The 15,582-nt window shown below is 46.6% G+C and overlaps 1 protein-coding gene across 4 annotated transcripts; it reads left to right on the top strand.

The window, feature by feature from the left end:
- The first annotated feature begins 11,032 nt into the window (after window positions 1-11,032).
- LOC127292466 (probable inactive leucine-rich repeat receptor-like protein kinase At3g03770) lies at window positions 11,033-15,231 on the top strand. 4 transcript variants are annotated; one of them, XM_051321864.2, is made up of 8 exons: window positions 11,033-11,362; window positions 11,459-13,220; window positions 13,356-13,489; window positions 13,646-13,886; window positions 13,981-14,189; window positions 14,343-14,377; window positions 14,478-14,589; window positions 14,666-15,231. In XM_051321864.2, exons 2-8 carry the CDS (start codon window positions 11,861-11,863, stop codon window positions 14,942-14,944), a joined length of 2,370 nt encoding a protein of 789 aa, XP_051177824.1. In that variant the 5' UTR covers window positions 11,033-11,362; window positions 11,459-11,860; the 3' UTR covers window positions 14,945-15,231. The 4 variants fall into 4 exon arrangements, with proteins under 4 accessions (XP_051177824.1, XP_051177826.1, XP_051177825.1 ...); XM_051321866.2 differs by having other exon boundaries at window positions 11,814-13,220; XM_051321865.2 differs by lacking the exon at window positions 11,033-11,362 and having other exon boundaries at window positions 11,385-11,707; window positions 11,814-13,220.
- Window positions 15,232-15,582: the final 351 nt, after the last annotated feature.

Consider the following 15,582-nt stretch of genomic DNA (forward strand, 5'->3'; position numbering starts at 1 on the left):
AAAAATAAAAATAAAATGGGAGCCGCTCTTTGAAGGTTTGTCTGGCAAGGGGGTTAGAGTGCCCGCTACCATTCATTGACAACAACAAACACCTCTCAAAATTTTACTTTTATGTTCTCTTTATGTTTTCAAAATCAAAGCTCTAGCACAAATATAGCAATCGATGCTTTCCTCTTTGAAGGACCATTCTTTTACTTTTATGTTGAGTCAGTTCACCTATCTCTCTCCACCTCAAGAAGCAAACACTTGTGTGAACTGTGCATTGATTCCTACATACTTGCATATTGCATTTGTTATATTGCTTTGCATTGACAACTATCCATGAGATATACATGTTACAAGTTGAAAGCAACCGCTGAAACTTAATCTTCCATTGTGTTGCTTCAATACCTTTACTTTGAATTATTGCTTTATGAGTTAACTCTTATGCAAGACTTATTGATGCTTGTCTTGAAAGTACTATTCATGAAAAGTCTTTGCTATATGATTCATTTGTTTAACTCATGTCATTTACCATTGTTTTGATCGCTGCATTCATTACATATGCTTACAATAGTATGATCAAGGTTATGATGGCATGTCACTCCAGAAATTATCTTTGTTATCGTTTACCTGCTCGGGACGAGCAGAAACTAAGCTTGGGGATGCTGATACGTCTCCGACGTATCGATAATTTCTTATGTTCCATGCCACATTATTGATGATATCTACATGTTTTATACATACTTTATGATGATTTTATGCGTTTTCCGGAACTAACCTATTGACGAGATGCCGAAGGGCCAGTTGCTGTTTTCTGCTGTTTTTGGTTTCAGAAATCCTAGTAAGGAAATATTCTCGGAATCGGACGAAATCAACGCCCAGCATCCTATTTTTCCACGAAGCTTCCAGAACACCCGGGAAGGACCAGAGTTGGGCAACAGGGGCCCCAGGAGGGTGGCCGGCGCGGCCTGGGGGTGGCCCGCGCCCCCCTATCTCCTCGCCGCCTCTTCGACCCTCTGACGCCGCCTCTTCGCCTATAAGAAGGTCCTCGACCTAAAACCTCGATACGAAAAAAGCCACGGTACGAGAAACCATCCAGAGCCGCCGCCATCGCGAAGCCAAGATCTGGGGGACAGGAGTCTCTGTTCCGGCACGCCGCCGGGGCGGGGAAGTGCCCCCGGAAGGCTTCTCCATCGACACCACCGCCATCTTCATCAACGCTGCTGTCTCCCATGAGGAGGGAGTAGTTCTCCATCGAGGCTCGGGCTGTACCGGTAGCTATGTGGTTAAATCTCTCTCCTATGTACTTCAATACAATGATCTCATGAGCTGCCTTACATGATTGAGATTCATATGAGCTTTGTATCACTATTCATCTATGTGCTACTCTAGTGATGTTATTAAAGTATTCTATTCCTCCTGCATGGTGTAATGTGGACAGTGTGTGCATCATGTAGTTCTTGGCGTAGTTTATGATCGTGATCTCTTATGGATTATGAAGTTAACTATTACTATGATGGTATTGATGTGATCTATTTGGTTATGTTGATCTATCTTGCACTCTAAGGTTATTTAAATATGAACATTGAATATTGTGGAGCTTGTTAACTCCGGCATTGAGGGTTCGTGTAATCCTACGCAATGGTGTTCATCATCCAACAAGAGGGTGTAGAGTCTAGCATTTATCTATTCTGTTATGTGATCAATGTTGAGACTGTCCACTAGTGAAAGTATGATCCCTAGGCCTTGTTCGCAAATACTGATATCGCTGCTTGTTTACTGTTTTACTGCGTTTCTACTGCCTGCAATATTACCACCATCAACTACACGCCAGCAAGCACTTTTCTGGTGCCATTGCTACTGCTCATATATATTCATACCACCTGTATTTCACTATCTCTTCGCCGAACTAGTGCACCTATTAGGTGTGTTGGGGACACAAGAGACTTCTTGCTTTGTGGTTGCAGGGTTGCATGAGAGGGATATCTTTGACCTCTTCCTCCCTGAGATCGATAAACCTTGGGTGATCCACTTAAGGGAAACTTGCTGCTGTTCTACAAACCTCTGCTGTTGGAGGCCCAACACTGTCTACAAGAATAGAAGCACCCGTAGACATCACGCAGCTGCGGCGTTTTTACGCCTAGAAGGAAGTCAATATAGTACAATCCATGTAAACATAAATTGTATCTGAAGAGCTCGCAAGTTTTCAGACGTACTCTTTTCCTTTCAGCGTACCGAGTGAGATTGAAAGGTTTTTAATGAGGCGGGCTTGCGATGCTGCAATATAGCATGGTTGAAATAAAAATAGTGATGAAAATACTTCTCCTTTTCTCCGAGCAACGCTCGGGGGCTCGAACCCGACAAATTTACAATATATCCGACTCCAGTGCACTTGTCAATATACACGCCTTGGTTATATAGAAACCTCGCGAAAAATAAACATACTATGCCAAACAAAATACTCGGGGGCTGAAAGAGAGATCGTAACACGCTCAGAAGAACTTGCCTTGACTTTATACAGGTCTCGCAAGAAATTTACAATATACACAACAGATAAACATATACAGCTTTGTGTTCTGGTCCAATCCAACACATTGTGAAAAAATAAACAAAAGAGTACTATATCAAGTTGTCTATGTTTACATTTTCTCCTGCAGCAGGGCCACTTTGAGTGGAAACGTCGTATCGAAACTCCTTGAAGGAACCAGTATCTACCCGAAGAAGCTCATCAACCATTACTTCGGCGACAGGAGACACATCCACGCGCGTCATGTTTGTCGACTTTTATTTTCTTCTTCGATGCCTTGAGGTAAAAAGTTTCGACGACTGTGTTAAAATCCAACTTCGAGTGACAAATATTCAACCAGATCAAAGCCAGTTTGGCACCAGCAATCATCTGAGCCTTCACGAAGTCATGGATACTGCGCACATCCTTGAATTTACCCATAAGTTCAGGAAGATTATCAGGCTGAGGATTCCGAGGAAACATGGCATTGTACACCATGGCCAAAGTGCTATTGCAGAAGTCGAGAAATCCCCGAGTTCGGGTAGCCCGATCTTGAAACTAAACAATACGGCGAGTGCGACCCTCATCTGCCCAAAAATTAACGCCATGGATCTTAGCAAGGCGAGGAAGGGTCTCAACCCGCGCATTTACCCGCTGTTCTTCAGCGGCAGCATCTACAAAGGCACCTATGTAAAGAAGAATAAAGAATTGAAGCACAAAGAAGGGCACAGAAAAGATAGCAAGGAAGCAATAAAACAACAGCAACATACCAGCCATGGCGTGGCTCACATCAGTCATCAAGTCAAGCATATAATTCTCGCATTGAGCAGATCGTGCAGCATCAATAGTCGCAGTTTCTTTCAACTCAAGGGCTTCATGTGCTTGCTGAAGGGCAGCTCACTCCCGATCCGAAGATTTACGGGATTATTCCATGACAATTACAGTTTGTATTTTCATCGACTGCAATTGCTGTCGCAACTCAGCTATCTCATGACTCACCAAGTCAGAACCCGACGAAACCTCCAAGGAAACATCGACACGCACTCTCGCAGAATGAGACGTAGCGGGAGAAGTATTGGAAGAACCAACCGCAGTATAGTTGTCAAAAATCAACTGGAAAACAAGAAAATATCGACATTAATCATTTGACAAGGGACACCTTTTCATTCATAGTCAAAATATATTACATCGATGTCTTTACAAAATGAGGCTTATAAGAAGCCCATACTAATGATCGGGAGGAGCAAAAGGCAGCACTAGCTATAAAAAAGATAAACAAGGGAGGAGCAAGTTGGTCTACTTGACCTCCGGTTGAGCAGTGATAGCAGAAGCCGAATATTTCGGGTCGAGGAAGGATATGAGCTTCTTCGAATAAAGCTTGGCACCCTTGACAAATGCTTTCCACTTTTCAGCAGTCAAACCCTTAGGAGTCGCAGCTTGTACCCAGTCGACCTTCTGGCCGCTAGCCGCCACTAGAGCAATGGTCCCTTCGACTCCTATCTTTAAGCTGGCTTGACGATAAGCCAAAGCTGGATCATCCCCCTCGAGGAAGTGATGGGCGAGTTGGGCGAAAACTTCGGCTTGAACATCCTTTGGGAAGAAGTGAGGGAAGACGCGCTTCAAAGCATTCCGTGCCGAAGCTATGCACTTTTGCGCCAAGTCACAGTTTCGCTCAAGAATATCGAGAGTGTCTGTAAGACGATCCTCCGATTCATGGCTCAAAGTGTATTGCTCACCCATCTTCCCTGCTGGGGAAAATCGGGACTTCGTCAATAACAAAAGATAAGGTTTGCACAAGACAAAACGAAAGGACAAGGGAAAGATAGTTGTACTTGAAAATCTTCGGGACTGCGTCTCGAGGCGTTTGATTATAGCACTCTCGCGCCTGCGTGGCCTCTTTATCGCTCAAGGCGTTTCAACAGCTTGAAGTCTTCCGTGCAAGTCTTCGTCACCGGAAGCATCTTTTTCAGCCTTCTTACGAGCTGTTTCGCTAGTTTTAAGCCTGGCTTCCAAATCGTCGGCTTTGAGCTTGGCCTCCTTGATAGATTTAAGCTTGGCCTCCTCACTGACCTTGAGTTTGGCCTCCAGGGCGTTAGCGCGCTCTTTAGCCTGACGCATCGCTTCTGCAATAAAAAGGAAGAGAAGGTGTAAATGCAAAAAACAAGACAACATATAGGAGACAAAGTGATTCGAAGTTTTACCTTTTAAAGTTGCAGCCTCGTCACGGAACCCGATGAAGTGGGAGCCTATGTCGATCAACCTCTTCATCAAGGGCTGTGTAAAAGCCGATAAGAAAAAACATAAGTTGCAAGTACAAAATATTTCGAGTTGAAAAAAATAAAGGGCGACAAGCAGGAAAAAGAAACTTACATCATCAAGGGGAGGACCCAACATACTCCCAGTGGCAAGCTCATGTGTGCTACCAGCCCCGGTTTTAGATTTCTTCGGCTTCGGCGCTTGGGGGCTGGGCACTGGAGTTGGCGTTTCTGATTTATGCCGCAGGGGAGGCGAGGCTCCTGACGCAACACGATGTTCCTCAGAAAGAACCAACGTGTTGGAGATGCTCGTAGGAGCTGGCACGTAAGCTTCGAGATCTTCTTCCTCTTCCTTGTCAGCTCTGTCAACATAGCAGTAAAATAAATAATAAGGCAACCGAAAGAAAGAGATATAGGAAAAGGCAAAAGAAAAGAACAACTTACAAACCAACGTCACCGGTCATGGCGAAGGGATCGAAGGCCTCTTGGTCGTCAGGAGAAGATTCTTCGGTAGCTGGTTTGTCGAGTTTGGATGCGCTAGAATCTTCGTCAACGTTCCTCTTCCTCTTGCGACCATCTAGAGACGCAGCAGGAGGAGGAGAAACGGAGTGAGTAGAGTCAGAGCATTGCTCCGATTATGCCTCTTCATTAGAGGAACCCACAGTTTTTTGAGATTATGCGGGTTCGCTCTCCAGCATGGAGGATTCTTGCGAGTCATCACGGACAACAGCTCGCTGATCCACTTCACCACTTTCAAGTAGTGGAGGAAGAGAGGAAAGGATTTGATGGTTCTAAGGATAGAAAGCATGAGAAGGAAAAATAAAATTATCAAACAATTAAAGCATAAAAGAGTCAACAAAATAGTTACAGAACTCGAAGACAAGTTACTTACTTCGGGAAGGGTGTGGCTGCCACTTAAGGGCTCCACGCGACAGGAAGAATGAACTTCGTTACTCTTCCTCAACGAAGTAAAGTGGCGGACCAGTTTCTCCAAGTCCTTCAAAGGAAGCTCGGCAGAGACTCTGTCGGAATCTTCGGCACCTGAATACATCCACATAGGATTTCTTCAGGCCTGAAGAGGTTGGATGCGGATGCGCAGGAAGTGTGAAATAATTTGCACACCTAAAAGTTCTACCCCATTGGTGTTTTGAAGCTCGTGGATACGGGCAATCAGAGCATCAATAGCCGCCTTTTCTTCGGCTGTTACCTCGGCATCCCAGGATCTGTGTCTCTAAATTTCTTCGGCAGCGTCAAAGGGCGCAATGCCATATTCTTGGGTGTTAGATGACTCATCCTTGATATAAAGCCACTTCCTGCGCCAGCGTTGGATGGAGTCGGCAAATTTGACATCAAAATAATCGACATCCGTACAAACGCAGATAATAACGCCACCTACATTGTAGGTGACGCTGTTCAAGTTGTTGCGCCGGAGATAGAAGATGTGTTTCCAAAGGCCCTAGTGAGGGTGGATGCCCAGGAAGCACTCGCAAAGTGTGATAAATATAGAAATGTGAAGAAGAGAGTTGGGGGTCAGCTGGTGTAGCTGAATCCCATAGACAAAAAGCAAGCCACGAAGAAATTCATGGACAGGGACAGAGAGGCCGCGAATGAGGAAATCGATGAATGTTACCCAAAAATCGGATGATGAGGGGAAATCTCGTCTCCACGCATCTGCATGGTCTCCTTATTGAACGAGCCCATCTTCTTCATCATCTTATGATTATGGGCGGATAGCTTCGACCTCTCCCACCCAGAGATCATGGCCTGCTCCATAGGATCGCCGGTGCCTGAGGCACGAGACGTGCAGCGCTTGGTGCGCGGCGGCATGGTGCAAAGCGTGGAGAAGGACGGCAAGAATGAGAGAGTGGGCGCGAGATGCTCAAGGAAGAAGATGAATAGGGGAGAAGATGTGCGGTGCAGTGAAAGGGGAAAAAGAGGAGTAGGTTTTGGTTTTATAGAGGAAGACGATGACGCTACGCCGTTGGATGGAGAAAGGAGGATATCCTGAGCTTCCATGTCGTCGAGGGGTAAAAGGTCTTTTCACACTAAATTTACTGGAGGGAAGTTACTGCGCGCGTGACGGGAATTCCGGAGGACGTGTGCGGCCCACTTGCACGACGTGTCGAATGTGCAGATTTTTGGACCCACGCAACAGTGGATTGCCAGGAGTCGTGGCTTCCCAAGGTGGGTGTTCGTGGCTGTCGTCAGCAACGACGTCATTTGAGAAAAATTCAAATGGTGAAACAAAATATAGCGACAACAAAACTTCAGGATCTGAAGAAGTGCAGCGTTAGAAAGAAACTCGAGAGCCTATGCTCAGATGCAAGCATCTGTTCATATGCTGGGGGCTACTCTTATCAGAAGTGTTGTCTATACTTCTAATAAGATGACGTGGCGAAAGAAAAAACACGGAGTCGATCAAAATAACAAAATATGAGCCTACAACCAAGTCCAAACACTCGGCTGTAGCCTCGGGGGCTACTCCTATCGGGAGCACTGGTCGCGCACCCGATGAAATATGAGGAAGAAGAAAGGTCAGAATATCAAGACAATATATAGCTATAGACGAAGAATTTTCATCGTACATCTTCGAGTTATACATAACTCGTCATGTACTTCCATCGGGAGATCAATACATTATGTCACGGGACGACTCGAATAAATACACAATTCCAGCAGCCGAAAAATGCACTCGACAATATATTCTCAGTGCGCGTCCGCCGCGATACTGAATGTCGTAACTCGAAATAGATTATGAAGGTAAGACCCCAGGATCTATCCTGTGTGGCGTGGTACCGCACCCGAATGCGTTCTTCCACTATTATACATGTCAACATACGCGAAGAAAAATCCTAGCGGACGCGTTAGGTACTCGATAAAATATAACTGGAATTCGGTTCACGATAACTCCTTAAGCGGCGCGTGTCGAATTACGCCAGTATCCCGAGTTTGAGGCAAGCGACTTGAGCTTGAAGTAGGTTTTTGTGGGTTTGCCACGAGAGCAGTTAACTGGTACATGATCCGTCAGATGAACCAACTCCATCTACCATTATCCCTTTACAATATATATACATTGAGCAAAATATTATGGTAATCTGAAAGATCTGTAAACCTGCGGTTTGGTTCTACGATGGAGATTTTAGTCGAATCTATGACTTAATCAAAATCTCGGGGGCTATTGACATAGGCATGCCGAAAGGGTCTGCCGAGTAAAGTACCCGAGGTTATCTGGAGGCCCACGTCCCGAAGAATCGAAGGCCCAGAAGCCCATAGATCCTCGACAAGGAAAATAGAGTTGTATTATGAATCGTGTAGCAAGATAGGAAAGGCCCAACGTGCCTATCAACAGTTTGTAACTTGTACGACACGGAAAGCCTCGGTTCCACCTCCTATATAAAGGGGAGCCAAGGGTGAAAGAAATGATCGAATCTATTGTCAACACACACCATATTTTCTGAGTCGAGCACCTTTTCGGCTAAACCTTAGAGATCTACTTGCCCTCTACTTTCTACGAAACCCTAAGTCTACAATCCGTAGGCATTGACAAGTTAATCTCTGGTCAGCGACCCTCTATCACCACTTTTATTTAACATTGTGACGGATATGCTCGCTATATTGATCGAACGAGCTAAATATGATGGTCAAATTGAAGGAGTGATATCACATCTTGTAGATGGTGGTTTAGCAATCCTTCAATACGCCAACCATACAATTTTATTTATGGAACATGATCTCGAAAAAGCTCGAAATTTAAAGCTAATTTTGGCTGCTTTTGAGCATTTATCGGGACTCAAAATAAACTTCCATAAAAGTGAATTGTTCTGTTTTGGCGACGCCTAGGGCTCAATCGCCGAATATTCGGAATAATTTGGTTGTTGTCAAGGCCAGTTTCCTATCAACTAGCTGGGCATCCCGATTCATTATCGATTAACGCTGGCTAAGTGGAAACTAGTCGAGGAAAGACTTCAGAAGAGACTTAGTAGTTGGAAAGGTAAAATGCTATCCCTTGGAGGAAGATTGGTTCTCATTAATTCAATACACACCAATATGGTGTTGTATATGATATACTTCTTCATTTTGCCTAAAGGTGTATTACACAAGCTCGATTATTATAGATCGAGATTTTTTAGCAAGGGGATAGTAAAAAAAAGAAATATCTACTGGTCAAGTGGTATATCGTATGCCGACCAAAAAATATGGGTGGGCTAGGAGTTCACGACCTTGAGGTCAAGAACTCAGGCTTATTAGGTAAGTGGCTTTTTAAGCTACTAACTGAAGAAGGCGTATGGCAGACCATGGTTAGAAGAAAGTACATCGGTCACAAATCGTTATCCCAGATCCTTTGGAAACCGGGAGACTCGTATTTTTGGGATGGTCTAATTGCAGCGAAGAAATTTTTCTTCAGATATGGTACTTTCATTATTAAGGATGGATCGTAGATATGGTTCTGGGAGGATACATGGCTAAGGAATAGGCCTCTCTCTGAACAATATTCAGCGTTATATAGCATTGTTTGTCGCAAAAGTGATATCATTACATTAGTAATGGCAACCTCATCTCCGACAGCGACATTTAGACGAGATTTAATCGGTCCGAGACTTCTTGCATGGAATGCCTTACTGTTGTGTTTGGAATCCATCCAGTTGTCTGAAGGGCAAGATGAATTTCGTTAGAACTTACAATCCAATGGAAAAAATTTTGTAAGTTCATTGTACAATGTCATTATCCAACGGAAATACCAGTTGACAAAAACAAGAAGATTTGGAAGATGAAGATACTGCTCAAAATTAAGATTTTTGGCTGGTATTTGCGTCGAGGAGCAATCCTAACCAAAGATAATCTTGTGAAACGCAATTGGCATGGGAGTACGCAGTGTGTTTTTTGTCAACACAATTAGACAATTAAACACTTGTTCTTCCAATGTCGCTTTGTCAGATCTATATGGTCATGCATCCAAATAGCTTCTGATATGTATCCTCCGACTAGTGTGGCCAACATCTTCGATAATTGGCTTCATAGGATCGATCACAGATTTAGAACGTTTATTAGGGTGGAGGCGCTTGCCATATATGGTCGCTATGGCTGTGTAGAAATGATAAAGTTTTTATTGACAAGAATTATTCTCCCTTGCAGGTTATCTACAGATGTACCGCTACTCTTTGTTCGTGGACTGCGCTGCAGAAGGTGGAGAACCGCGACCTGTTTACGGAGGTCTGTACACGGTTGAAGGACATGGCGAGAGATACTTTTTCCCTACATGGGTAGCAACATAATCTACGGATTGGACCTCCGTCTTCACCTTAGGCGTTTTACATTTGCTCATGTCTGATATGTAATTCGTCTTTTTTTAGAACTCTAGACTTTTAAGACTTTTTGAACGGCTGTGTGCATCTTAGCTATGCAGAGGTCGGGTGTAATTACTTTTTTATGAGTAATAAAGCGTTCATTATCAAAAAAAAAAAAGCATTCTCACACAACCATCAGTCCTTTATTGTTTGTATAAGCTCAAGATTTCAGAGTAGAAATTTCAGAAAGGTGTGTGCGGTGCCTCTTCCGTTCCATACCAGGAATGGAGGGGCATTCTTTGATTTCCTGTTCCCCTTGGCTTTAACCAAAGCAGAGAGGAAACTGAACGGTCCCTAGCGCAAGTAGAAGTACCGAAAGGAGAGAACCAACGAATCCAAGAAAAAGACAGGAAAAGCAAAACAAGGAAAAGAAGTGAGGGGCGCCATGTTCATCATGCTGGGTAACAGTAGCCTAGTAGGTGTTGAAAGGGGGGTTCGTATGGATGAGGTACTCGGATCACTTTTGAAAAGTTTCATTTGGAGGGTAATAGCATCATCTTTCCGACACTGTTAAGGACGTTTACCCTGCAATAATGGCGCCATGTCCTAACAACAACGGCTACTTGTGCCGTGCTCCTTCTCCTCACTGCCAGAGCTGGGTGGTCTATTAGCCAAAGTTAGCAGGAAAAAGTTTATGAGTGGATTCGTTAACAATTCCAAGCATGCGTGGAGAATTAGCGGCACCATTATCAAAATAAAAGCCTGCCACATCCATTTCTTATTTCCTCTTAATCAGCAAAGCTCCATGAAAACAACAGTTGGGACATAAAGCAACACAGTATTTTATCTAGGTATACCTGTGTGGAACAGGCACAGACCAAAATCTAATCCCAAGAAAGCAGACAAGTATCATACCTGATTACTACAGTAGTATTATTTCTTTTGGCAGTGCTACTATAAAGAGAGTGTAGAGTGTGAGTGAGAGGAAAAAGAGAGCACCGCTGCACCGAGCCGGAGTGATGCTTGCTGTCGTCCTTTGCCTGCTCCGGCCACCACCAGGCATCCAGCTCAGGCTCCAGAGACACCACCTGTCCGTTGCTCCGCGCTCTCGGTTCAGTTCCCTCGTACCTCTGCCACAACCCCCGTGATCATACTAATCTACAACTACAACTTGCACTAGTACCAGGACTCTTCACACAGTCACACTAGGCACCAAAGTGCGCCGTGAGTGTGTGACAACCATAAAACGTAGTAAGACACAGGGAGTTCATCGTCCTGTTCATCACTGACCTGCAGGAAAAAGCTTTCTTCTCCACTTCCATGGCTGCTCCACGGTGAGCTTCAGCTTACTTCTTTTCTTGCCTAGTAGTTTCGGCGCCAAGTGGTAGCTTAACACGCTGGTTCTGGACTTCTGGTGTTGCTCTTGCCAGTTGCTGAACAAAGTGAGCAAGTATTGTAAGGTTGTTGCAGGCAGCGGGGTTCTTTGCTGGTTAGGGATGGGAGGAATTAGTAGTCTATGGCCGCTAAGATCTTTGCGAGGGATTTTAATTTCTGCTTCTGCACATTGCTGTCTGGTCACCCGTGCCTGTCCTTCCGGCTGCTTTGCACCTTTACATCCAGGCCTCTGAATTTTGAGCACCCGTAAACCCACAATCAAAAGCTTGATTCTGCAGCTGCTGGTACTGGTACTGCTGTCCTTGATCACAAAAAGGGGGAAAGAATCATCAAAGAATAGCTTGTGCAGTACACCTCGATTCTTAACTGATCATCTTTTCGCTCTGCTAGTTCCTGCTGATCAAGCCGTAACAGTGAAGAGATCGTCTTCCCCGACAATGGCGGCCAGTGCTTGCCATTTGCTGGTGTTCATCTCCTTCTTCTTGGCGTTGCTCCCGGGAACCACGCCGCTGCAGGCCTCCCAGGCGTGGACACTCCTCAAGGTCCAGCAGCTGCTCAACCGGCCCCCGGTGCTCGGCCACTGGCGCCGCACCACGGACTTCTGCGGCGGTGGCGGCACCGTGGCCCCCTCCGCCTCCGTCGTCTGCTACGGCGACACCGTGACGCAGCTCCACATCGCCGGCGGCGCCCAGGGCGCCCCGCCGCTCCCGCTCAACTTCTCCATCGGCGCCTTGGTCACCACGTTGTCCAGGCTCCCGGACCTCAAGGTGCTCACCCTCTCCGGCCTCGGCCTCTGGGGCCCGCTGCCAGGGAAGCTGGAGCGGCTCGCCGGGCTGGAGATCGTCAACATGAGCGGCAACTACCTCTACGGCCCCATCCCGAGAGGCCTCTCGCGGCTGCGGAGCCTGCAGACTCTCATCCTCGACGACAACATGATCGGCGGCGAGGTGCCGGGCTGGATCGGCACCGCGCTGCCGTCGCTGGCCGTGCTTAGCCTGCGGAACAACTCGCTGGGCGGCACCGTGCCGGGGTCCCTCGGGAGCGCGCCGTCGCTGCGCTCGCTCGTGCTCGCCTCCAACAACATCTCCGGGAACCTCCCCGACCTGCGCGGCCTGGCGAACCTCCAGGTGCTCGACGTCGGCGGCAACGCGCTCGGCCCGGCGTTCCCGCGCCTCGGGAGGAAGGTGGCGTCGGTGGTGCTCAGCCGGAACAGGTTCGGAGGCGGCCTCCCCGCCGCCGAGCTGAGCTCATTCTACCTGCTCGAGCGGCTGGACGTGTCGCGTAACAGCTTCGTCGGCCCGTTCCCGCCGGCGCTGCTGTCCCTGCCGAACCTCCGGTACCTGAGCATCGCCGGGAACAGGTTCACCGGGACGCTGTCCGACAAGGTGCCCTGCGGCGACAACCTCCAACTCGTCGACCTGTCGTCGAACCTTTTGTCAGGGAGCGCGCCGGGGTGCTTGAGGCCGGACGGGAAGACGGGGACGGTGGTGCTCTCGTCGGAGAACTGTTTGGACAAGGGCGACGGCTCACAGCACCCGTCGCCGTTCTGTCAGAACCAAGCATTGGCTGTGGGGATAGCAGTTCCTCACAAGGAGAGGAAGAAAATTGGCCAGCGGGCAGGTTTCATCGCCGGCATTGTAATGGCGGTTCTCGTTGCTGTCTCGCTCGTCGGCGCCATGGCATTCCTTGCCGTCAGGAAGATGACCATGGAAGGCGCAAAGACGAGGCCATCGGCGCCATTGGTGGACGAACAATCTTCTTCTAGTGCCTACCCTTCCAAGTTGTTCGCTGATGCACGTACGATTGATCTCGGAACTTCGTCATATGCATTTAGTATAAGAGATTCTGAATTTCATTTCTTGAAATCAAACTTGATGAAAAAATCACTGACATTTGTTTTCCTTTTGGCATTTGGAACGACGAACAAAAAAGGTTACATATCACAGACAGTGAAGCTAGGAGCATTGGGGGTCCCACCATATAGATCATTCTCTTTGGTCGAGCTCGAGGCAGCAACGAACAATTTCGCAAACTCATGCCTGCTAGGGCAAGATTCTTATGGAGAGGTATGGCATCATCAATCTTCTCCACTGATAAGCTTACAGTTTGTTCAGCACTTGGGAAATTGATGCCTGCAAATTTACAGTAACTTGGTGTAATCATGCCCACGACCATGAGTTTATCAGTGATTTGCAACGTCTCTCACCTTTTCTTCTTGCCAGATGTATCTGGGGAAGCTAGGCAATGGTGTCCCTGTGACAATCAGGAGCCTCAAGGTTAAGAGAAACCAGAGTTCTCAAAGCTTCAACCGCCACATCGAAACGATATCTAGGCTCAGGCATCGGCACTTGGTCAGCGCTCTAGGACACTGCTTTGAGTATGATCTTGACGACTCCACCGTAACGCAATTGTACCTCGTGTTCGAGTACGTGAATAAGGGGAACTTGAGAAGCAGGATTTCGCGTGAGTTGTCAGTTCATCTCAACTTCATTTTTCACTTGCTCTGACAGTCCAATGACTGAATTTTATGCTGCTTGTTTGAACTGTTCTTGATCAGAAGGAACTGAAGGGCGAAAGCTTAGCTGGGGGCAGAGAATATCTGCGGCCATCGGTGTCGCGAAGGGCATTCAGTTCTTGCATGGAGGGATTATACCTGGTCTATTCGGGAATAATCTCAGGATCAACAACATTCTTCTAGACCAGAATCACGTCGCGAAAATCGGCAGCTACAATATCCCAATCCTAGGAGAGGCCACGAAATCTGAGGTAGGTCAGAGGAAAGTGAACTTACGAAAGTTTGAACATCTAGATACAATATCCCATTCATTTTTGTGCAAAAAAAAAAAAAAATCTAGCTACTCTTAGCAAAGCTCTTATGGCCGTTGCTGACTAACAAACTCTGTTGTTTGCCAATCCAAGCAGGGAGGTGCCGGAAGCAAGCACCAAACTGATAGGTACCAGCAAGGTTCAACCGTTTCATGCTACCAGTTGCAGTCGGTATGACTAATATATTTTTTCCTGTATTAAAATATTTTCTGAAATGTTACTTTGCAGCACAAAGCTGGGCGACAAGGTCGATTTATTTGATTTTGGGGTGATCCTGCTTGAGCTTGTATCTGGGAAGCCAATCACATCCATATATGAGGTGGAGATAATGAAAGAACTGGTATGTATGATCACCTGTAGTTATGTATCTGACAATGTCAACTTTTGAACAACACCTGAACCTCACTTCGCTGCAGCTGCTATGGGCAATGGCCGAAGAGGACCGGGCCAGGAGGAGGAGCTTTGTAGACCCAGCAGTGAATAAGACCTGTTCAGATGAATCACTGAGAACCGTCATGGAGATCTGCCTGAGGTGCCTTGCCAAGGAGGCGGTACACCGGCCGTCAGTGGAGGACGTGCTCTGGAACCTCCAGTTCGCCACCCAGGTGCAGGATGATTGGGAGGGGGAGATCCGGAGCGGCGATGGGTCTCCGGTGTCGTCCCGGGCTACCAGGTCATCCAGATTTAGCAGATAGATAAACGAGTTGTTTCTCCCATCCAAATCATCCATCGTCTGATGCTGAAAGATGGAGCGGCCAGTTATGAGCTATCCTCCAGGATGTGCAGAAAAAAGGAGCTAAACTATTGTGTTGTTTTTGTTCCGTCAGTGTAGAGTTTTTTTTTTCAATTCCTCTGTTGTTTTGCTGCTATCTGAAGGCTTGATCTCTGGAGCAGAATTTTCTCCTGAGCGTGCAATAATGTCGTGCACTCGTGCTGTACAAGCACCCTTCTGTCAAAAAAAGGAAACCTTTGTTTCTAGCGACGGCTCAGAAGTTATGTGAGGGCATCTCCAACCGGGCGACCCAAACGGACGCGCTGGGCCGTCCGTTTTGGGCCGTTTGCGTACCCGAGCGGACGCGCGGACGGAGCCCCGCGTCCGCGCGTCCGTTTGGGTCGCGCGCTGCGCCCAACGCGCCAGATTTGGGTCGCGGCGCCCATGGTATGTTTTTCTTGTAAATTCACTAGAAAAACGCAAAATAAATTATAGAAAAAATATATAAAGTAGTTCAAATGCTCAAAATGTATTACACATTACATAGTCCATGTAATCAAGGATAAAGTATTATTCAAATAAAATGAAAAAACGATACAAAATGCTCTAGGCTTAATCATT

This window comes from Lolium perenne, chromosome 4 (genome assembly GCF_019359855.2).
Source record: "Lolium perenne isolate Kyuss_39 chromosome 4, Kyuss_2.0, whole genome shotgun sequence".
Classification (NCBI taxonomy): Eukaryota; Viridiplantae; Streptophyta; class Magnoliopsida; order Poales; family Poaceae; genus Lolium; species Lolium perenne.